The 23,428-nt window shown below is 41.3% G+C and overlaps 1 protein-coding gene across 3 annotated transcripts in view; it reads left to right on the forward strand.

The window, feature by feature from the left end:
• Positions 1 to 23,428, forward strand: part of RSPH10B (radial spoke head 10 homolog B) — a 58,832-nt gene that overhangs the window by 30,781 nt on the left and 4,623 nt on the right. For all 3 annotated transcript variants that reach the window (XM_072836971.1, XM_072836972.1, XM_072836974.1), the window contains 7 exons: positions 1,138 to 1,252; positions 2,212 to 2,291; positions 2,394 to 2,542; positions 4,778 to 4,885; positions 8,637 to 8,777; positions 11,009 to 11,134; positions 12,669 to 12,762. In XM_072836971.1, the coding sequence (XP_072693072.1) occupies positions 1,138 to 1,252; positions 2,212 to 2,291; positions 2,394 to 2,542; positions 4,778 to 4,885; positions 8,637 to 8,777; positions 11,009 to 11,134; positions 12,669 to 12,762 (813 nt within the window). The remainder of the gene's footprint in view (positions 1 to 1,137; positions 1,253 to 2,211; positions 2,292 to 2,393; positions 2,543 to 4,777; positions 4,886 to 8,636; positions 8,778 to 11,008; positions 11,135 to 12,668; positions 12,763 to 23,428) is intronic.

Below are 23,428 nucleotides of genomic sequence, written 5' to 3' on the forward strand. Positions count from 1 at the left end.
CCCTGGGTGGCTCAGCAGTTTAGTGTCTGCCTTCTGCTCAGAGCATGATCCCAGAGTCCCAGGATCAAGTCCCACATGGGGCTCCCTGCATGGAGCCTGCTTCTCCCTCTGCCTGTGTATCTGCCTCTCTCTGTGTGTCTTCATGAATAAATAAATAAAATCTTAAAAAAAAATTAGAATCATCAATCACATGTGGCTCAGACCACTTTGAAAAAACACTGGCACACGGTATCTTGTAAGTTTCTTGAGCAGTGACCAGATCGAGATCTTTTGAGTGGTACTTAAGTTTTAAGTGGGTGTGTATATGCTGCTCATTGGTATTTACTAGCAAAAAAGATACTCCGTCAAACTCAGTTCTTTGTATTGCATACCAGGAGCAAAATAAAAAATAGAAGGCTTTAGAAAATACTAGGCATCAAAAATGAAATCTTGATATTTGCAACAAATATGGATAGACCTTAAGAGTGTTTTGCTAGGTGAAGTAAGTCGGACAGAGAAATACAAAGAGTGTATGATTGAACTTATAAATGGAACCTAAACAAGAAGGTCACAGATATAGAGAACAGGCTGGTGGTTGCCAGAGTGGGGAGGGGTGGATGAGATGGGTGAAAGGGGGGGTCAAAAGATACAAACTTCCAGCTATAAAATAAACGTGTCACAGAGGCTGTGACTATAGTTAAAAATACGGTGTTACATGTGAAAGTTACTAAGAGGGGGTGCCTGGGTAGCTCTGTTGGTTAAGCTTCTTCCTTCTGCTCAGGTCATGATCTCAGGGTCCTGGGATCAAGTCCCATGTCGGGCTTCCTGCTCAGTGGGGAGCCTGCTTCTCCCTCTCCCTCTACTTCCCCTGCTCCTGCTCTCTCTCTCTCACTCACTCTCTCTCTCTCAAAAAATTGAATCTTAAAAAAAAAAAAAAGAATAGTTGCTAAGAGGGTAAATCTTAAAAGTCCTCATGGCAAGAATAAAAGAGAAATTTTTGTAACTCTGTAGGTGAAGGATATCAATAAGACTTATTGTGGCGGTCAATCTGCAACATATGGTGAATCATGTCGCAACACTTGAGTACAATGTTGTATTGTCAATTATACTTCAATTTAAAAAAATACTAGGCATCCTTTCCAATTTTCTTTATTTTAGCCAATAGTGACATTCCAGTTGAAGAAATTCATTCTCCGTTTACAACAATACTTTTGAGAACGTTTCTGAATTACCTCCTGCTCTTGGCTTACCGCATCCATCACAAAGAATACCAGTAAGTACTACTTCCAGGGCTCTGAGTTCATCAGGTGCCCCACGTTTCACAAACATTAACTACTCAACCATGAGATACCAGATTAAAATTTAGAATACCCCTCAGATGCGAGTTATGTTTCCATATTGAATACTGTTCTCAGGATTTTACTCAGAAATGGTCACCACCAACTCTTCCATAGGCTAGAATTTCCTGTCTTTCTCAGGGAAAAATGGATACTTTATCTTTAAAAAAAAAAAACTTTTTATTTTGAAATAAATTTAGTTTTATAGAAGTGTTGCCATATTAGTACAGTGAGTTCCTCTCCATCCATCACTCAGCTTCCCTGAACAATAACGTCTTGCACAGCCACAGAGCACTTATCGTAGTGAAGAAACAAATGTTGGTTAATACTAATGAAATCGCAGACTTTATTTGGGTTTTCCAAGTTTCCCCTGATGTCCCTTTTCTGTTCCATGTTCTTTGCGTTTTGTTATCCCATATCTTCAGTCCCTACAACCTGTAATAATTTCTTATACTTTTTTTTTTATGACCTTGACACTTTGGAAGACTACTGGTCAGTTATTTTGTAAATATCCTTTGATTTTGGTCTGCTGATGTGTTTTCATCATTTCCCTGAGGCTTGGGTTTTGGGAAAGAATACATGGAGGTGAACTGCCTCTGGCATCACATCACATCACATCACATCACATCACATCACATCACATCACATCACATCCATCACATCAGGGGTATGTGATGTTGGATTGTCTTATTACTGGTGATGTTAACCCTGTAATGTTTGGTTACTGAACATTTGGCTAAAGGGGCGGTGGCCAGGATTCTCTACCATAAATATATTGTTTCTCCCTTTCTGTACGCTCATCATTTGAAGCAAACTACTGAGTCCGCTCTGTAGGGAGAGGAGGGAATTAAGTTTTATCTCTTGGACAGAGGGGTGACTGAATCTGTCTTGGCAGAAACAGAAGCCCATCGCTCTTTCTGTGTTTTACCAAACTGATGACTGAGAACATTCACCCAAATGCCTGCCGTGTAAAAGGTAAATACAAAACTAACAGCATTATATTTATTAACTGTTTTTCCCCCAGAATGTAGCTTTGTAATCATCTTTTGACTGTTTATCTTTCCATTATGTCTTTAGGCAATTTATTCAGTGGACAGCAGCGAACACTCTATTCCATGAATTATATCGACAAGACCTGGGAGATTTATACACTTTACTGCAGACCACACACAGCTCCTCCCCACGAGCCTTCCATGAAGATGCGACACTTCCTCTGGATGTTGAAAGTAAACACTCATGATCGAGACTGGTTTTATATTAATAAAGAATTTTGGCTATTTTTTTTTTTTTTGAGAAAGAGTGAGAGACTGTGTGCACACAAGTAGGGGGAGATGCAGAGGGAGAGAAAGAATCTCAAGCAGGGTCCACGCTCAGTGCAGAGATGTGGGGCTCAATCTCACGACATTGTGATCATGACCTGAGCTGAAATCAAGAGTTAGATGCTTAACTGACTGAGCTACCCAAGCACCCTAGCATTTTGGTTTTCAGTAAAGAAAGGGGCACCTGGGTAGCTCAGTTGGTTGGGTGTCTGCCTTTGGCTCAGGTCTTGATCATAGGGTCCTGAGATTGGGCCCCACATCAGGCTCCCTGCTCAGTGGGGGGTCTGCTTCTCCTTCTGCCTCTGCCCTTCCCCCTATACACACACACACACACACACACACACTCTTTCTCTCTCAAATGAGTAAATAAAATAAAGAAAGAAAGAAAGAAAGAAAGAAAGAAAGAAAGAAAGAAAGAAAGAAAGAAAAAGAAAGAAAGAAAGAAAGACAATGTATTCTAGCTGTGATACACAATGAGGTGAAGATCAGGGATCTTCATAGCCATTGAATGTTTGCTGAGCCTCTTTGGGAAGAAGTGAGTAATTCTGGGATCCATAATGGAGGAAGGACCTGAGGCAGAGGGAGCACCACCCCATGTGCTTCCCAGTGAGGGGAAGGCACAGGCAGCCTCAGTGCCTTTGCTAATGCAGACCTTGCCATGTAAGAGAAGATGAGGTGGGGGTGGGGAAGCAGATGTCATTTAAAAAAATGATTGTTCATCAAAAAGTAATTTGAAGAAGCTAATAGTTTATAAAATAGGATAGTCCTACAATATCCTTGTACTAACTCTTGGCAGTTTTTGTTTTAATTTACACCATGGGAAGATAAATGAGAAAATGAGTCAAATACTAATAGGGAATAGAGTGCTTTCAGGAGGTCTAACAGTGTCATGTGTGTGTGTGTGTGTGTGTGTGTGTGTGTGTGTGTGGAAAAGGGACAGTGACCTAGTGTCTACTAGAGGAAAGTAGCTTGTTAGAAGTATGTGTGTTTGGGGGAGGAGTATTGTATGGCTGTTTATTTGTTCACTTTCCTCCTTTCTCCATGGCCTCATATTGAAGAGACGAGGTCATCATTCCTCTAGATGGGTCAGCCTTCCGATTTGGGCTGGCGGCATCCTCCCAGAGATCATTACCATGTTCTTCTCTTCCCCCGCACATCCACTGAAGCAGTACAGTTAGAGGCTTGTCTGGATTCTGGGTTTCTTCCCCTCACAAAGCCACAGGTGGTTCTGTGTTGCATCGCCTCAGGAATGTTCCCGTTGAGTGATACTGAGATGGATCAGTGGGTTCACGTGGTGTCAGTACGATTCTTCCAGTAGAACTTACGAGCCTGGTTTGCACGCAGCTTAGGAGAGAGGAGGGTGGGCCAGCACAGAGCCAGGCCCTGCGAGGTGCACTTTCACTTAATCCTTAATCTCGGCAGCACTGACTTTAGGAGAGACAGTGTGTCCTGGGCCAAATGCTCTCTGGTTCAGTATCTCCGAGAGCAAACCTCCTGTTTGCAGTGTTGATGCGGACAGGGTCTACACCTGGACTTTCAGGGAGTCTTCTTGTGTCCAGCCTGGCCTGCAGCATTACTTCCAGCGGGGTCTCCTTCCTGAGTGCCCACAGCACCCTGATTCTGTGGCCCCCAGTGCACCATCTCCCTACTTGTACAGCTGGGCCAATAACTCACATCTGGATCATCTACTTTTCCAACCCCTCGGCCCTTTGTTTATGCCTCTAAAGACACTTTTCTTTTTGGAGGGATTAGGGAAGGTCTAGAGAGGTAAATACCAATGTTAATCTAGAATGCTTTTCAAGAGGATCAGTTTCAAAGATACGCATTTCTAGAACATCTCCTTAAAGTGTCATATGGGGGATCCCTGGGTGGCGCAGTGGTTTAGCGCCTGCCTTTGGCCCAGGGCGCGATCCTGGAGACCCGGGATCGAATCCCACGTCAGGCTCCCGGTGCATGGAGCCTGCTTCTCCCTCTGCCTGTGTCTCTGCCCCTCTCTCTCTCTCTCTCTCTCTGTGACTATCATTAAAAAATAAAATAAAATAAAAAAAAATAAAGTGTCATATGGATATAAATTGACACTAAAAATATGTAGCTATTTGTAATTACAGGCCATTGTGGTTTAATTGGTTGATTCTTTTGCAGGACTTTAAAATGATAAATAAAGAATTAACAGCAACCAAATTCGTGGAGGTCATCGCAGAGGATAATCCTTTCATACATGACGGTGTTGACAGCAACTTTGAACTTGAGGTTTGTAAAGAGGTGTCACAAATAGTGCAGATATGGTTGAGGCTGTCCTGCCTTGGATACAAATAAGAACCAAGATTTGACTGAAAAGCATTCTAACCCCATACATAAATACGTGAATGTCCATATGCATGTGTGTGTATACATACATGTGTGTATAGCTGTGTGTATCTATATAGCTGTATCTCCTTGATTGTTAGAAAACTAGAGTTAATATAACAAAGAATATTTCAGATGTCAAGAAGTAGTGAATGAAGTCAAAAGGATATGAAACTACAGTGGATCCTTGAATAACACAAGTTAGGGACACTGACACCCCTATGCAGTCAGAAATTCAGGTATAACTTTGATTCCCTCAATGCTTCACTACCAATAGCCTGCTGTTGCCTGGAAGCCTTACAGATAACATTAACAGGCAATCAACATATATTTTGTATTACATACTGTATTTTTTTTTAAGATTTGTATTTATTTATTCATGAGAGACATAGAGAGAAAGGCAGAGACATAAGCAGAGGGAGAAGCAGACTCTGCACAAGGAGCCTGATGTGGGATTGGATCCCAGAACCCTGGGATCACAACCTGAGCCCAAGGCAGACATGCAAGCCCTGAGCCACCCAGGTGGCTTTATATACTGTATTCTTACAATAAATAAGCTAGAGGGAAAAAAATTAAAATTATAAGGAAGAGAAAAGACATTTGCAGCACTTGTATGCATAGAAAAAAATCTGCGTATCGGTGGCCCCACACACTTCACATTTGTGTTGTTCAAGGGTCATCTGTATGATGCTATTTCTTGGATAATTTAGCAATTTAATACACGTGTGTGTTTTTCTGGGAGATGAGTCCTATAACCTGTCAAAGACACTGATGGATCTCTAGTGACTTAGTCTAAGTGCCTTCAGTTTTCAGCACTCCTTGCAGAAGGGCTTTGGCCAGTTCAGCCTCCCCAGGCTCAGTCTTTTCTTCTATAAACGGAAGTGGTGCAAACCAGTTAATCCTTCCTCCTGATTGCCCCTCGCCCGACCCCTGCCACCAGGAATCTACTCCTTGACCTTGAGCATTTGCCTCTTCTGGACAGGTCCTAAAGGGTGGGATCTGTGTGGCTCCCCCAACTCAGCTAACACCATTTGCGTTCAGGCCACAAGTGACTCTGTGATGACCTACCCCGGGGGGTGTTGCCGTGGCACCTGAAATACCATGTCTCCCACCTCAAACATGTTCTTCCCCTCTTTCCCTGGTCTTCCACTTCCCTCACTGCTGGTTCCTTTCCGACTTCTGCCACACTCATCCTGTCCAAGTGCCCCAGACTTAGGCCTGGGTCCTTTTCTCTAGCTACGCCCACCCTTTGTCTCATAATCATTCTGAGGACAAGGCCAGTGTTTGTATCTGTAACCCAAATCATGCGCTCCAGCTCCAGACGGCCTAGCCAGAGTGGCCTCTTGGGCTTCTAACAGCCCAGAGTGTCCCACACCCCAAACTACAGCTGTGACCCTCATCCTCCCCCTGTGTACCCCCTGTGTTGATGGCACTCCACCCTCTAGTTGTCAGGCCCCCTCCCTGTCTCGATGATTCCTCTCATAGGCCACATTCAAATCTTCAGATCTTTTTGGCTCCACTTTCAAGTATATCCAGGATGTGGCACCTCCCACCACCCGCACTGCTTCCACCCTGGCCGAGCCACCCACTGTCACCTAGAAAGCCGCTCACTAATCTTCCTGATTCACCTCTTATCCTCCCACTGCCCAGGGCAGCAGCCAGGTCACTCCCCTGCTCACACCGTCCAGCTTCCCATCTCACTTGGAGTAAAGGCCCTCAAGACACTGATGGTGCCACCTTGCTGAGTCCTTGTCTGACCACTGAGTCATACTTGCCTCCAAGCTGTTCCTGCGACACACCCATCGTGCTCCTACCTCAGAACATTTAAACTTGCTGTGCCCCACCCCGCCATTTTTCTGGGGGCTTAAATAACAGAAATGTAGTGCCAGTAGTCACTGAGTTAAGGTAGAGCTGGTTCCTTCTGGGGCTGTAGGAAAGGCTGTGCTCTGGGCCTCTCCCCTTGGCTTGTTAGGTGGCCATCTCCCCAGGTCTCTTCATATTATCTTCCCGCCATGGGTCTGTCTCTGTGTCCACATTTCCCTCTTATAAGGACAGTGGCCATGTTGGATCAGGGCCCACCCTAATGATCTCATTTTAACTTGATCTCTAAAAATATTATCCCTAAATAAGGTCATATCTGAGGTGCTGGGGGTTAGGACTCCAACTTTTTTGGGAGACATAATTCAGCCCATAACAGTCTTCCCTTTGCTCTCTCACCCCCCATTCATGTCCTCCTTAAGTGTAAAATATATTCATCCCATCCAGTGTCTCCCAAGGACTTTGTCATTCCAGTGTCTACACTGGGTGAGCTCCCCACCTGCCACTGTGCTGCTTCCACCTCACGATACTTGTGAGTTCCCTTCAGATCTTATCCAAACTGTAAGAATAACTCCATTTTGAACAAAAACTTTAGGCTGCTTTTCTCAAGCTGACAGGCAAAATCATAAGCCAGGATACACAGAGTAGGCTAGAGCTATTAATTGTAGGCACTGTTTCTATCCGTCTGATGTTTACAGAACACCCACAGTGCGAGGTGGGGTGCTGTGTCTTCAAAGTTTGCTCTCTGCTAGGAGAGGAAGATGTAGGACTGACATGAGCAGAACACCTAGTAAGAAAGCAAGATTCTTCTTGTTGTGGGTCACGCTTACAAAGTGGATGTTTGGTATCACCTCAAGGCCAGTGACAATGGGTGCCTGTGTAGGGGCAGGGACCCACTGGCCTGTGCTTTTACTTAAGATAACAGCTACAAATACCAGCCACTAATGATTCAACAAGTGGGATGACAGGCACTTCACACCAGGATCTCATCTGATCCTCATGACAAAGTATATGGTACTGACGCATCTTACAGACGGAGAAATTGATGCTCAGCGTGGTTCAATTCAGCAAATAGCAAAGTCTTTGGGAGGTGGGGTTTGGCATAGTGGTAAGACAGTTTATGAGCTTGGTGGGTAGTGAGTGAGAGTTAGGTGGGGTCACAGGAAGAGTCAAATTTGGGGATAAGAAACTAAAAGTGTCCTGCCCTTGAGCTAAGCAAATGTCTCATTTACCAGCCATCTTTGGACAGGTGTCAACCAACTGTTAGCCTAGAGGACACTGAGGTTTCAGGGATGCTAAGCAGATCCCTGGCAGCAGGCAGGGGCTGGCCTGGCACCATCGGTCAAATGAGCAAGCCTGTTCCAGCTCAGACTCACAGGGCTCTGGGTTCAGGACCAAGAGACAGGTGAATGATCAAAGTCCAAGCAAGCTGTCCCTGCTGCAGGTGCTGCTCGGGTGGAGGCAGGCCCATGGTCAGGTGTGCACACAGCCGGGAGGGGCATGGCTGCCAAGTGGGTAACACCTGCACTTGTCACTTCAGATGCCACTGGTCTAAGTAGCTTAAGAAAAAAGGAAACCCTTTCTAAAATGTCCTCAATTAATTAATATAAAATAAACGTTTCCATCAAAATAGAAAATGGCTTATAAGTCTAATAATCGAATGCACATAATCTTTTAAATATTGTAGTTCTTATTTCAAAGAGGCATGCACCCATGATAGGTGGGTGTTGAATGAGGTGGTACCTCTGGAGAAAGAAGCCAACACCCAGGTGACTCACTTGTCCACCTCAGAGTATGTCAGAATGAATAAGACCCTTTATACTTTCTTATGTTTCAGCTGGTTTTCCTGGAATTCTTTGAAGCTCTCTTAAGCTTTGCACTCATCTCTGTTACTGAACAAATGATTAAAGAATATTTAAATTTTCCAAATGAGGACCTGTCTGGAAACAAACATGGAAGCCCTTATATGATGAATCAGGTAAAGGTGTCTTAGAATCTACAGAGCAAGAAATGGTTTCATTGTGGCATGGTTAAACCAATATCAAAACTATCTTGGGTTTTTGTCACCTTTCAGGAAATAATTTAAGACTTATGAAAAAACTTGAGACTTCCTTTCATATTTTGAAAGAGTATATTGTATTTAATTTAAGTCCTTGGGAGACACCTGGGTGACTCAGTGGTTGAGCGTCTGCTCTCAGCTCAGGTCATGGTCCCAGAATTGAGTCCCAGGTTGGGTTCCCCTCACGGAGCCTGCTTCTCCCTCTGCCTACCTCTCTGCCTGTCTCTTATGAATAAATAAATAGAATCTTAAAAAAAAAAAGTTAGGTCCTTGGTCATGACCTAGGGCGTAAACTCCAAACCACAGTAGCAGAGATATCCTGATGAAGGTCAGAGTGCCAACCAACACATTGGGTGGACAAGAAGGGCTAGAATGAAATGTTTCATTACATGATCTAGAGTTTACCAGAGTGGAGAGCCTGTCCCAGAGTGAAGATGTTAAGAAACAGCTCCTGAGTGTGCATGAGATGTTAGATGGGTCCCTTAGGATGTGGCCGGCTCATAGGACAGGCCTGCTGGACTCAAGGCCCACTGCCAGACCTTGGTGGAGTAGGGGCAGTGTCAGCCACCCTGTTGAAGGATCCAGCTGCTGGGGCAAATTGATACCAAGTAGACGTGGGTGAGGCTGTCAGGTTAAATAGGCTTAGAGGATTTCTGAGTTTTGAGCCATTCATTTGGAGCCACAGGGAGTCTTGGGGGCCAATGGAACTCTTCAGACCTGCGCACACAAGCACATTATTTATTGTGTAAAGAGCGACTCTTTTTTAAAAATTTTTATTTATTTATGATAGTCACACAGAGAGAGAGAGAGAGAGAGAGGCAGAGACACAGGCAGAGGGAGAAGCAGGCTCCATGCACCGGGAGCCCGACGTGGGATTTGATCCCGGGTCTCCAAGATCGCGCCCTGGGCCAAAGGCAGGTGCTAAACTGCTGCGCCACCCAGGGATCCCAAGAGCGACTCTTTCCACAATTCTCTGATGTGTCTCAGACTCTTTGTGTGCTGAGAGAGCTCTATGTTCAACTTTACCTCACAGTCTACCCAATAACCAGATAGGCCTCTTCTAGATTGAGGATATGACTGATGGCTTTTCTGGATCACTGGGGGCCTTATCATGGGCCGTGGTCTGGGGCTTGGCTCTGAGGGAAATGAATGTCTGCCTTGAATTCATCCGTGATTTCATAGATGGCATCACATGGATTCTATCTAATAACCGAGTGTGAACACTGGTCTAGGCGGTCATCCTCAGAAATCACTGGACCATGTGCACTTCAGTTTTTTAATATGTCATTCCAAATGTCCAACAAGGTAAATCCTATTATATCCATACAATAGAGTATGACTCAGCAATGAAAGAACTCATGATATAGGACAAGGATGAATTAAAATAATTATGCAGGGTGAAAGGAGTCAGACAAAAAAAGTACAATTATATAAAATTCTAGAGAGTGCGAAGTAATCTGTAGTGACAGCAGATCAGTGGTTGCCTGAGAATGAGGGAAAAGGGGGGATTCCCAAGAGGTACAGGAAGCTTGGGGGTGATGGATATGTTCACTGTCTTGACTGAGGTGATTGTCTCTCAGGTATAGACATGTCAAAAATCATCCAATAGTAAGTATACTTTATGTGTAGCTTAATTGTAAATTATACTTCATTAAAATCGTGTGTGGGGGCACCTGGGTGGCTAAGTAGGTTAAATGTCCGCCTTTGACTCAGGTCATGATCTCCGGGTCCTGGGATGGAGCTCTGCATTAGGCTCCCTGCTCAGTAGGGAGTCTGCTTCTCCTTCTCCTTCTGCCCTTCCACCCTGGCTTGTGCTTTCTCTTTCTCATAAATAAATAAAATCTTTATTTTTTAACTAATTAGTCATTAAGATTTACTTATTTTAGAACCACCCAGGTGCCCCAATAAATATATATTTTTAAAGATTTTATTTATTTGTTCATGAGAGACACAGGCAGAGGGAGAAGCAGGCTCCATGCAAGGAGCCCGATGCGGAACTCGATCCCGGGACTCAGGGATCACGCCCTGAGCCAAAGGCAGATGCTCAACCGCTGAGCCACACAGGCATCCCCCCAATAAATCTTTTTTAAAAATCGTGTTTGTGTCTCCATGGAAACCCCAAATCATCTTATGTGTTTGTCCTTGCTCAGAACATCCAGAACAGGAGTTCAAGTGTAGGAACAAGCCAGGAATCAGATCTGGAGGATGGCAGCACCAAGTCATCTTCAAGCAAGCTGGGACTCATGCTTGATCTTAGCAAAATAAGGAGATCAGAGGTTTGCATGTACAACTATAACCACATAACAACAGTTACCTGGTTGCAGTATTAACGAGTTTTGCTCACCTACTGTGTGATGAACACGCTTCTATGTGCTAGTGACCTGCAGTGAAGCAAAAACCTGTCCTCTCGTGGACTTCACATTCCAGTAGGAAAGGGAGACAAGTGAACAGTAATAATAGCTAACTAAGACTCCTGGGGTGTTTACCAGGTGCCATGCACTTCTCAGGAGGAGCTCATTTGACACCCCAAACCACCTTCGGGTACCGTTCCCATCTGTAGGAGGGAGTTGAGGCATGGAAAGGTTAGGTAACCTGCCCATAGTCATGGATCCAGTAACTAGTGGAGCCAGGGGGTCTATATGCAGGCAGTCTGACTCCAGAATTTGCACCCATTACCACAATGCTACACCTCCTCACATTTACGAGGTACAAGTGATAAGGTAAAAAACAAGGCAGGCTGTGGAGTGACAGGGTGAAGTGGTGACAGGTCTTCTGATGAAGTGACATTTGAGCACATGTGAAGGAAGTGGGGAAGCAACCATGGGATTATCTGGAGGAAGAGTATTCTGTGGATGAGAGAAAAGGGGGGAATCCCAAGAGGCACAGGAAACTTGGGGTGATGGAAATGTTCACTTTCTCGACCGAGGTGATTGTTTCACAGGTGTAGACAAGGTGTAGACATGTCAAAAGTCACGGGCATGAGGGTGTATTTGAGTTGTTGAAAGAAAAGTGGATCAGCAGGTGCAGCCACACCAGAGTGGCAGGGCACAGGAATTCAGTGGGGCAGCTGGGCCAGACCAGGAGGGTGCCCAGCCATGGTGCGGGCCTGGCTTTCCTTCTCAGTGAGGCGGGAGGGCCCCAGAGCAGAGATCAGTAGGCTCCCTATAGCTTCACTGTTGACAAACTAGTAAGGAAGATCTTGGAATTATGTGCAGGCTTGTCAGAGGCTGCGGAGTTTGAGAGAGAAAGAGAAGGCCAAGATGATTCAAAGCCTTCTGGTCTGAATGACTGGAAGACACAGTTGTCATTTGCCGTGAGGGAAGGCTGGAGAGGGGGGGATGGAAGTTTGGGGGCAGAATTAGGGAGCTGGTTTTAGACACGTTAGGCTTAAAGTAACTGATCAGACACACCCAGGGGGGCACAGATGGAGACACGAGCCTGGGGTTGAGATCTAGTTGGAAGCAAAAATGTGGATGTGAACAGATTATATCTGGAAATTAATGCCATTAATATTGGGACGTATACACAGTTAACTCTATGCACTAAACACTTTCCAACATCCCAGGGAAGACTTTCAAATCTTTGGTTTCTTGGGAGGAAGGTTTTAGTGGATATAATAACTGTTTTAATTTCCTTAATTGTACAAATAGCAATATTTTATGCAGGTTAAAAATAGTCAAAGATAGTCTCTTTAGCTTAAAGAGAATGGCCTTGTTAATAATTTTCTAATTATTTGTAATGCAGAAAATTAGTTTTAATCCACACTGATGCAGAAATCATATTTTGCTTTATGATTTTTTTATGTAAAAGCCCAAGATCAAGAAGTCTCTAAGTAATGAAAGAATTTCCAAAATGAACTTTAAATCTCCAGGAAAAGGGCTAACCTTTCTTTTGTCTCAAAATGGTGAGTATTTGAATTACTGAATTCTAATGTTTGCATACTGTTGCTTAGAAATGATATAATTCTTATAAAAATGTACAACTGTCTTTTAAAAATATAATTAGGCTGGTAGCGCTACTTCCAATCCTGCCACCCACTTGACAGAGTGAGTTCACTTTCAAGGCATGATCTTGCTGAGGTTTTTTTGTTTTTGTATTTTGTTTCTAGTTCTGTTGAGATGTAAGTAACTTACAGACTGTCGCAGGTATACAGCATAATGATTTGACATATGTATGTTGTGAAATGATCACCACAGTAGGTTTTGTTAATACCCATCATCTCATATAGATAACCAAAAAAAATTTTTTTTTCCTTGTGATAAGAACTCTTAGGATCTACTCTTAACAATTTTCTTCTGTATCACAACTATAGTTGTCATGCTGTAGATTACATCCCTAGTACTTATTTATCTTACAGCTGGAAGCTTATACCACCTTCTTCCAATCCCTCTTGCCCCCAACCGTGGCCTCTGGTAACCACAAATCTGGTCTCTTTTTCTGAGCTTTTATTTTATTATTTTTTAATTTTTATGTATGAGTAAGATCATACAGTGTTTGTCTTTCTCTGGCTGGCTGATTTCACTTAGCATAATGCCTATAAGGCCCATCCATGTTGTCACAAATGGCAGGGTTTCCTCCTTTTTAGCAGATGAATAGAATTCCATTGTACATATACCACAACTTCATCTATCTATCTGTTGGACACTTTAGTTATTTCCATGACTTGATTATTATGGATGCAGACTTCTCTTCCATGTAGTGTTTTTGTTTCCTTTGGATATATTCCCAGGACTAGAATTGCTGGGTTATATGGTACTTCTATTTTGAATTTTCTGAGTACCCTCCATTCTGTTTTCCAGAGTGAATGCACCAATTTACAATCCCTCCAACAGGGCACAAGGGCTCCTCTTTCTCCACAGCCCCGCCAACATTTGTTATCTCTTGTCTTTTCAATGGTTGACATTCTGACAGGTGTGAGGTGATCTCTCATTGTGGTTTGATTTGCATTTCCCTGATGATAAGTGATGTTGAGCACTTTTTTTCCCATGTACTGGTTGGCCACTTGTATATCTTCTTTGGAAAAATGTCTATTCAGATGCTTTGCTTATTTTTAATTAAATTTTTTCTGTTGAGTTGTAGAGTCCTTTAAATATTTTGAATTTGAAGCCCTTATCAGATATATGGTTTGCAAATATTTTTTCCTGCTCTACAGGTTGTCATTTCATTTTGTTCATTTCTTTTGCTTAATTTGATGTCATTCCACTTGTCTATTTCTGATCATGTTGCTTATTCTTTAGGCATCATAACCAAAAAAATCCTTGTCAAAATCCATGTCAAGGAGATTTTTCTCCCGTTTTCTTTTAGCAGTTTTATGGTTTCTAATTTTACATTTAAATTCTTAAACAATTTTGAAATAATTAATATAAATGGTGTAAGGCAGGGATTTAGTTTCATTTTTTTGTATGTGAATGTCCAATTTTCCCAACACCACTTATTGAAGAGACGATCTTCCCTCCATTGAACATTCCTGGCTTCCTTGTCAAGTACTGACTATACACATGGGTTTATTTCTGGGCTCTGATTCTGTTATATTGGTCTTGGCCAGTATCATACTGTTAGGTTTACTATACTGTGTAGTGTAGCTTCAAATCAGGAAGTATGATGCCTCCTGCTTAGTTCTTTCTCAGGAATGCTTTGGTTATTTGGGGTCTTTTGTGGTTTCATGTAAATTTTAGAGCTGTAAATTTTCTACCTATTAAAAATGCCATTGGAATCTTGATAGGGATTGCAATGAATCTATAAATGGCTCTTGGTGGTATTGACATCCTAACAATATTAATTTTTCCAGGTCATGAATGTGGGCTACCTTTCCATTTATTTTTGTCTTCTTTAATTTCCTTCATCAGTCTTGATGTACTCAGAGTAGAGATCTTTTTCCGTCTTGGCTAAATTTCTTCCTAAGTATTTTATTGTTTTGATAGTGTTGCAAATGGGATCATTTTCTTTAATTCTTTTCCTGATAATTCATTGTTAGTGTATGGAAACACTATTGATTTCTGCATGTTAATTTTATATTCTGCAACTTTCTGATTCATTGATTAGACCTATCCATTTTTTTGGTGGAATATTCAGGATTTCCTACATATAAAATCATGTCATCTGCAAATAGAGACAATTTTACCTCTTCCTTTCCAATTATGATATTTTAAATTTCTTTTTCTTGCCTAATTGCTCTGGCTAGGACCTTCCAGTACTATGTTGAATAAGAGTGGTGAGAGTGGCATCCTTCTCTTGTTCCTGATCTTAAAGGAAAAAATTTCAGTCTTTCACTACTGAGTATGATGTAAGCTGAGGGCTTGTAATAGATAGTATGTATGTATGTATGTATTTGATTTTATCTATTTGAGAGAGAGAGCACAAGCGGGGGGCGGGGGGCAGAGGGAGAGGGAGAAGCAGACTTTCCACTGACTGGGAAGCCTGATACGGGGTTTAATTCCAGGACCTGAGATCATGACCTGAGCCACCCAGGAACCACATACATAGCCTTTATTATGTTGAGGTACATTCCTTCTGTACCTAATTTAAGGGTTTTTTTAAGATTTTATATATTTCACAGAGAGCACAAGTTGGGGGGAGGGGCAGAGGGAGAGGGAGAAGCAGGCTCCCTCCTGAGTAGGGAGCCTGACATGGGGGTTGATCCTGAGATCACAACCTGAGCTGAAGGTAGATGCTTAATTGACTGAACCTCCCAGGCACCCTTTGTTAAGGGTTTTTATCATAAATGGACATTGACTTTTGTCAAATGCTTTTTCTGTGTTTATGAAGATGATCATATAATTTTTTATTTCATTCATATGAAATATGCATATGTTGGACCATCCTTGTACCCCAGGGGTAAATCCCAGTTGACCATGGTGAATGATCCTTTTAATATGCTAAACTCAGTTTTCTAGTATTTTATTGAATATTTTTGTTCCAGGGATATTGGCCTGTAGTTTTCTTTACTGGTCCTTTAGTGGTCTTTTCTGGCTTTGGCATCAGGGTAATGTTGACCTTGTAAAATGAAAATTTGGTAGTGTTCCCTCCTCTTCAGTTTTTGGGAAGAGTTTGAGAAGGATTGGCATTAATTTTTTTCAAATGTTTGGCAAAGTTCAACAGTGAAACTATCTGGTCTTGGGCTTTTCTTTGCTGGGAGATTTTTGGTTACTAATTCAATCTTACTAGTAATTGGTCCAATCATATTTTCCATTTCTTCTTCATTCAGTCTTGGTAGGTTGTATAGTCCTAAGAATTTCTCCCTTTCTTCTAGGTTATTATCCAGTTTGTTGGTGTATAATTGTTCCTAATAGCCTCTTAGGAAACTTATTACAATTAATACCACAGAAATATATTTGTTTTCATTTACAATTTTGTTGATTTGGGTCCTCTCTCTTTTTTACTTGGTTAGTCTAGCTAAAAGTTTGTCAATTTTGTTTAAGAGTTGGTTTTTTGAAAAAACAATTTTGGTAATATTTCTATTTTCCTGTTCTCTATTTTGTGTATTTCTGCTCTAATCTTTAGGATTTGCCTCCTTCTGCTACTTTTGGATCTAGTTTCTTTTTCTAGTTCCCCATGGCAGAGTTAGGTTAGTTTAATCGAGTTCTTTCTTGTTTCTTAATGTAGGTGTTTCTTGATATGAACTTCTTTGAACTACATTCACTACATCTGTAAATTTTTGTATATTGTGTTTCTATTTTCATTAGTCTCAAGATACTTTTAAACTTCCCCTTTAATTTCTTCTTTGACCCACTGGTTATTAGGGAGAGTGTTAACTTCCATGTGTTTGTGAATTTTCCAGGTTTTCTCCTGTTACTAATTTCTAGTTTTATACCATTGTGGTCAGAGAAGATACTTGATAGGATTTCAGTCTTCTTGAATTTGCTAAGACTTGCTTTGTGGTCTAACACATATTCTATACTAGGAAATGTTCCATGTTTGCTTGATTAGAATGTGTATTCTGTTGTCAGAATGTTCTGTATATGTCTGTTAGGTCCTCCATTTGGTCTACAGCATTGATCACATCTGCTGTTTCCTTATTGATTATCTGTCTGGATGACCTATCTGTTGTTGAGAGTAGGGTATTAAAGTCTCCAACTTTATTGTATTGCTTTTTTTCTCCTTTTGCTCTGTTAGTTTTTGCTTTATTTATTTAGGTACCATGAAGTTGGGTGCATAAATACAATTGTATCTTCCTGATGGATGATTTATCATTATATAATGACCTTGCCTGTCTCTTTTTACTATTTTTAAAGTCTATGTTGTCTGATATAAGTATAGTTACCTCTGCCTTTTTTTTTTTTCTTGATTACCATTTGGTTGAAATGTCTTTTCCACCACTTCACTCAGTCTGTGTGCCTTGAAGACTAACATGAGTTCTTGGATGCAGCTTATTGTTGGATCTTGTCTGTTTATCCATTCAGCTATTCAATGCCTTTGACTGGAGATTTAATCTATTTACACTGAGTAATTATTGATAGGTAAGGGCTTACTACTGCTCTTTTATTAATTGCTTTCTGATTGTTTCATAGAGCTACTGTTGTATTTTTATCCTGCTGTGGTTTCTTTTTTTCGTGTTTTGATGTCTTTGGTATCAGTATGCTCTAACTCTTTAATATCATATTTTTTTTGTGTGTTATCAGTATAGATTTTTTCCCTTGTGGTAATTACCATAAGGCTTATATAAAATGTCTTAAAATTGGAACACCCTATTTTAAACTGATAACTTCATTAGAATTCCTAAATTTTATACTTCTCCCCCTCACGTTTTAGGTTACTGATGTTACAATTTACATACATACATACATACATTTATTTATGTATTTATGATTTTATTTATTTATTCATGAGAGACACAGAGAGAGGGAGAAGCAGGCTCCATGCAGGGAGCCTGATGCGGGACTCGATCCTGGGACTCAAAGCTCATGCCCTGGACCGAAGGCAGGTGCTAAACCACTGAGCCACCGAGGGATCCCTATTTACATATATTTAGATTATGTAGCTAATAACAGATTATTGTACTTAGTTACTTTTATTATGTTTTTAAACTTTTGAACTAGAGTTGTAAGTGAATTAGGCACCACCATTACGATATTACAGAATCTATGTATTTACTATTACTAGTGGGTTTTATACTACCTTCTTATGTTTTTATGATGTTAATTAGTATCCTTTGACTTCTACTTAAAGCGCCCTCTTAAGCATTTCCTAAAAGGCAGGTTTAGCAGTGATGAGCTCCCTCTTTTATTTGTTCGGAAAAGTCTCTCTCCTTCATTTCTGAAGGACAGCTTTGCTGGGTAGAGTTCTTGATTGATTCAATATTTGAATAGTTCATTTCATTCTCTCTTGGCCTAAAAAGTTTGTTGATAAACCAGTCAGTAGTCACATAGGTGTTCCCTTATATGTAACTTATTTTCAAAATTCTTTAATTTTGATGATTATAATGTGCTTCAGTGTAGCTCTCTTTGGGCTCAACCTATTTGAGGTCTTTATGGCTTCATGGATCTGGATGTCCTTTTCTCTTCTTAGGCTTGGGAAGTTTTTAGCCACTATTTATTGCTTTAAATATACTTTATAGGGCATCCCCGGTGGCTTAGTGGTTTAGCACCGCCTTTGGCCCGGGGCATGATCCTGGGAACCTGGGATGGAGTCCCATGTCGGGCTCCCTGCATGGAGCCTGCTTCTCCCTCTGCCTGTGTCTCTGCCCCCCCCCCTCTCTCTCTCTCTCTGTTTCTCATGAATAAATAAATAAAATGTTTTTTTTAAAGGAGGATTTCCTTACAATAAATAAATAAACTTTATATCCCTTTCTCTTCTTCTTCTGGAATTTCCATAATGAGAATATTGTTTCTTTTAATTGTGTTCCATAAATGCCATAGGCTTTCTTCACCTTTTTTTCCCTTTGCTCCTCCGACTGGGTAACTTCAAATGCCCTATCTTCTGGGTCTCTGATTCTTTCTTCTGCATGATCCACTCTGACTTTAAAGCTTACAATTAAATTCTTCAATTTGGTTATTTTTCAGCTCTAGGATTTCGGTTTTGGTATTTTTGATGGCCTCTTTGTTGAACTTGTTTTGTTCTTGCATTGTTTTCCTAATTTTGTATAATTGTATATTCTTGTAGTTCACTAAACTTCAAGAGGATTGTTCTGAATTCTTCAGCAGTTTATAGATCTCCATTTCTTTAGGGTCACTTATTACAGCTTTATGAGTTTCCTTTGGTGGTGTCATGTTTACTTGTTTTTCATAATTCTTGATTCCTTACTTTGGTATCTATGCATTTGAGCAAGGGGTATCGATTTCAGATTTTACAGGCTTGCATTAGCAGAGACAGTTGCTCACCAATAAGCTCAATTTGGGTTTTTGGATGTGTCTGCTGGTACTTTTTTGGGCAAGGGGGCTTGTTATCAGTTCTATTTCATGGCAAGGCCACTGTGTGAGCTCTGAGGTTGACAGGAGAAAGGTGCTGCTGGCTGACAACTGTTTTTAGGTAGGACTGGTGGCTTGGTTCCTTACACAAGTGAGGCTACAGGGTCAGCTTCATGGTTGCCTTGGTGTTCTGGTCAGGCTTACTAGATAGTTGGGGTTGGGTAGTATTCTCAGCTGTATGCAAGTCTATGAATTAGCTTCCCTACTCTAATAGGGCAGCAGGACAGGGTCCTTGGATGGCATGTCTTATTGTTGGGATTCCTGAATCAGACAATTTTGTGAAATAATTCCCTGGCCAGACAGGTTACTGGTTTTGCTCTGCAGACAGGGAAAATTCTAGGCTGTGCTCTCTGTTCAAGTGCAGGGCTGTTGGGTGGGATAAAGACTATCCAACAATGAGGCATGGTGGAAGGGGTGGGGAGTAGTGTTATGAATTAGTTTCTTTGGCTGAGTGGAGAGGGAAAAGCCTTATCTTGAGGTGGATAAGGCTTTTTGTTTGTAGTCTTGACTCAAGCCAACCCATGCCCCCATGTTTCCTGGTTAAACAAGGCCACTGGCTTTGCTCTGCAGGCTTTCAGCTCCGCATACCAGACTGCTCAAGTGTTGTAGGACTACATAGGTTCCAGGTGTTCTGGCCAGGCTTCTGGCTGAGCAGGGCTGGGAGCTTTCCTTAGCACTGGGTGGGGCTATAAATCAGCTACTCTGCTTGGGCAGAGCAGTGGAACCCTCCACACATGGCACTGGCTGCCATATTTTCTGTTAAGTGTTGAATTATACAGTTTGCAGGTGTTCTTGTCTTTCTGTTCAGATGCTGTAAGTCAGGCTATGACTCAGCTCTCCTGCCAGGGAAGCAGGGCTGACCAGGTTCCAGGGCTGGCACAGCTCCTCATTTGAGGATATGAATCAGGCTGATCTGTACCCTGTGGAGTTTCCTGGTCAGATTTCACCACCAACTTGGTACTGTAGGTGTGCAACAATGCTGTTTGCGGGCTGCCACTTGGGTGCTGCAGGTAGGAACTCAGTCTGCCAAGATCTCAGTGCAGTGACTGTTGCAAGACCCCCGGCCCCCCCACTTTTGTTACAATCAAATTCCTAGTGGTTGAGTCCTCAGATTCCCTAGCGGTTCCCATGGGGTAAGACTGGAGGGACCTGTAATGCTGAGGGAACTGGATGTCTACCCTAGTCTCTCTTTCCCCACTGGAGGAACCACAGGCTCAGGGGTGGCCTCACTGTGGTGCTGTGCCAGCCTGAGGGTTGAGGGGGTGGTGTGGGCAGCATTTAACTGCTACTCTTACCCTTCCAGTGCTGCTTTGTTCTCTGTGGTGCAGGGGGGCTTCAGCTTCACCCCTGCATTCTAGGATTCTCCCAGTGGTGTCTTGTTCTGGTTCTTCTTTTGAAGGGGGAGTGAAGTCAGGTGATGACCTATGTCACCATCTTGGTGATGCCACTTCTCCTGGAGTTGACTTTTGAAAGCATGATCCTACCAAGTTGAATCAGTCAGGACAGTGCCCCTCTGGTGTGGGGCCTGCATGTCCATCTCTCCAGCCTGACACTGTTGACTATATCCTTACACAGCCGACTTGTATCTCTCAGGAGTTTCACTCACTTTTTTAAAAAAATTGAAGTATAATTAACATACAGTGTTGTATTAGTTTCATATTACAGATGATTCAACAATTTTACACATTACTCTATGATTTTCAAGATAAGTGTACTCTTAAACCCTCTTTTAAAATTTCACCCATCCCTCCCATTCACCTCTCTGGCAACCACCAGACTTTGTCTCTTTTTTTTTTTTTTATCCATATTTAAGACTTTGTCTCTTTTCTTCTTGTTTATTCATTTGTTTTGTTTCTTAAATTCTACATGAGTGAAATCCTATGGTATTTGTCTCTCTTACTTCACCTAACATTATACCCTCTAGGTCCATCCATGTTGCAAATAGCAAGATCTCATTTTTTATGCCTGAGTAATATTCCATCATATGCATATATGTGTATAAATAGGTATAAATATGTACATAGTAAGTGTGTACATATACACACACACACCTTCATCTATGGATAGACACCTGAGTTGCCTCCATGTTTGGCTCTTGTAAATAATGGTACAATAAACATAGGGGTGCATATCCCTTTTCAAAATAGTGGTTTCATTTTCTTTAGATAAATACCCAGTAATGGAACTACTGGATCATATGGTAATTTTAATTTTTTGAGGAACCTCCGTTCCATTTTCCACAGTGGCTGCACCAATTTTCATTCCCACCAACAATACACAAGGGTTCTTTTTCTTCCATATCCTTCCCAACACTTGTTATTTCTTGTGTTTTTGATTTGAGCCATTCTGATAGGTGTAGGTGATATCTCACTGTGGTTTTGATTTGTGTTTCCAATGATGAATGTTCATCTTTTCATGTGTCTGTTGCCTATCTGAATGTCTTTGGAAAAATGTGTATTCAGGTCCCCTATCCATTTATTTTTTTCCCTGTCCATTTATTAATAGGATTATTTGATTTTGGTATTAAGGGATTAATACCCAAAGTATATGAAGAATTTATCAGATATTATCATTTCCAAACATCTTTTCCTATTCTGTAGGTTGCCTTTTTGTCTTGCTGATGGTTTTCTTCACTGTGCAAAGGCTTTTGATTTTGATGTAGTCCCCATAGTTTATTTTTGCTTTTGTTCACCTCAGGAGACACATTTAGAAAAATGTCACTAGGACTGATGTCAGAGAAATTACTACCTATGTTTTCTTCTAGGAGTTTTCTGGGGGAGGTCTTTAATCCATTTCATTTTTGTGTAAGATGGTTTTTAAAGATGCTCAAGTACCTCATATTCCTTCTAATATTATCCCCCTCCCTGGTAAAAATCCCCCTAGCATTCTATCTGCTGCTTCTACTTCCCCAACTCTCAGATCATTACTCAGCCCTGTCTACACTGGCTTCCAGCTTCATCCCTCTCCTTTTGCTGGAGTCATCTAATGCCACTGGGGTCTTCCTATTTTAAAAAGGGCCAGCTGTATTCAGTTAAACAGCAAACCATCATACAACCACTTGGGACATTAAAAGCACTAAAACCAAAACAACAAAAATCCCCACCAAATAGGAGGTCCTCTATTCTAACTAATCCTTAGAGAAAAATAAAATTACATTTCTGAGGATACTTAGAAAACTGAAAAAACAGAAACACTCCCTATGAGATATAGTCAAAACTATAACCTAAGAAAATGGATAGTGTTAAATGTTTTCACCATTAAACAGGAAACATGGTAACTTCAACATTTGGCCAAAAAAAGGGTAGAAGGGAGGAGTAATGAAATATAAGGACAGCAGGAGGAGGCATGAACAAAAATATAAACTCCTAAATTATGCATAAAACAAAAATACTAAAATTACTAAAATTGATCATTCTGAAAGCTGGTTTTTTATGTGAGAAGACACCCCCAACCTAGTACAGTCAGGATGAAAGTGATAGAACACATATCATCTCTCTTGGAAGGAAAAAGTACCCACCAATGAGAGTCTTAAAAAAAGATTTTTGTTTATTCATGAGAGACAGAGAGAGGCAGAGACACAGGCAGAGAGAGAAGCAGGCTCCCTGTGAGGAGCTGATACAGGACTTGATCCCAGGACCCTGGGATCACAACCTGAGCCAAAGGCAGATTCTCAACCACTAAGCCACCCAGGTGTCCCAAGATTTTTTTTTTAAGTGTAGTAAAAGGATGCTATACATCTCCAAGCTAATACATGTGAAAAATTTGAAATTCTTTTCTAGGAAGATAATAACAAAAATTGACTCAGGAAAATACAAAAAAAAGAACCCTGAATAATCATGGGGGGAAAACCATAAAAAAAGTTACTCTCCTATATTTAATTTTAGGAGCAAAAAAACTTAAGACAGTACCAATATAAGAATTGTTCTTACATTCTTATTTTTAAAACTCTAAAGCTTATGCTAAAAACCTTTCAATTCATTTAACAGAATCAGTATAACCAAGACTGGTTTGAAAATGTGACTCAAAAAACCCCCAAACCAAAACCAAACCAGACCCCTGTTTCTCCACTGGGAAAGAGGCAGGGGTGGGTACATAAAACCTACATGAGTGGGAAGATCCCTGCTGAATTCCCGGAGTCTAAAACATGCTAAATTAATGAAACCTAAA

Source organism: Canis lupus, chromosome 8 (assembly GCF_048164855.1).
Source record: "Canis lupus baileyi chromosome 8, mCanLup2.hap1, whole genome shotgun sequence".
NCBI classification, from domain to species: domain Eukaryota; kingdom Metazoa; phylum Chordata; class Mammalia; order Carnivora; family Canidae; genus Canis; species Canis lupus.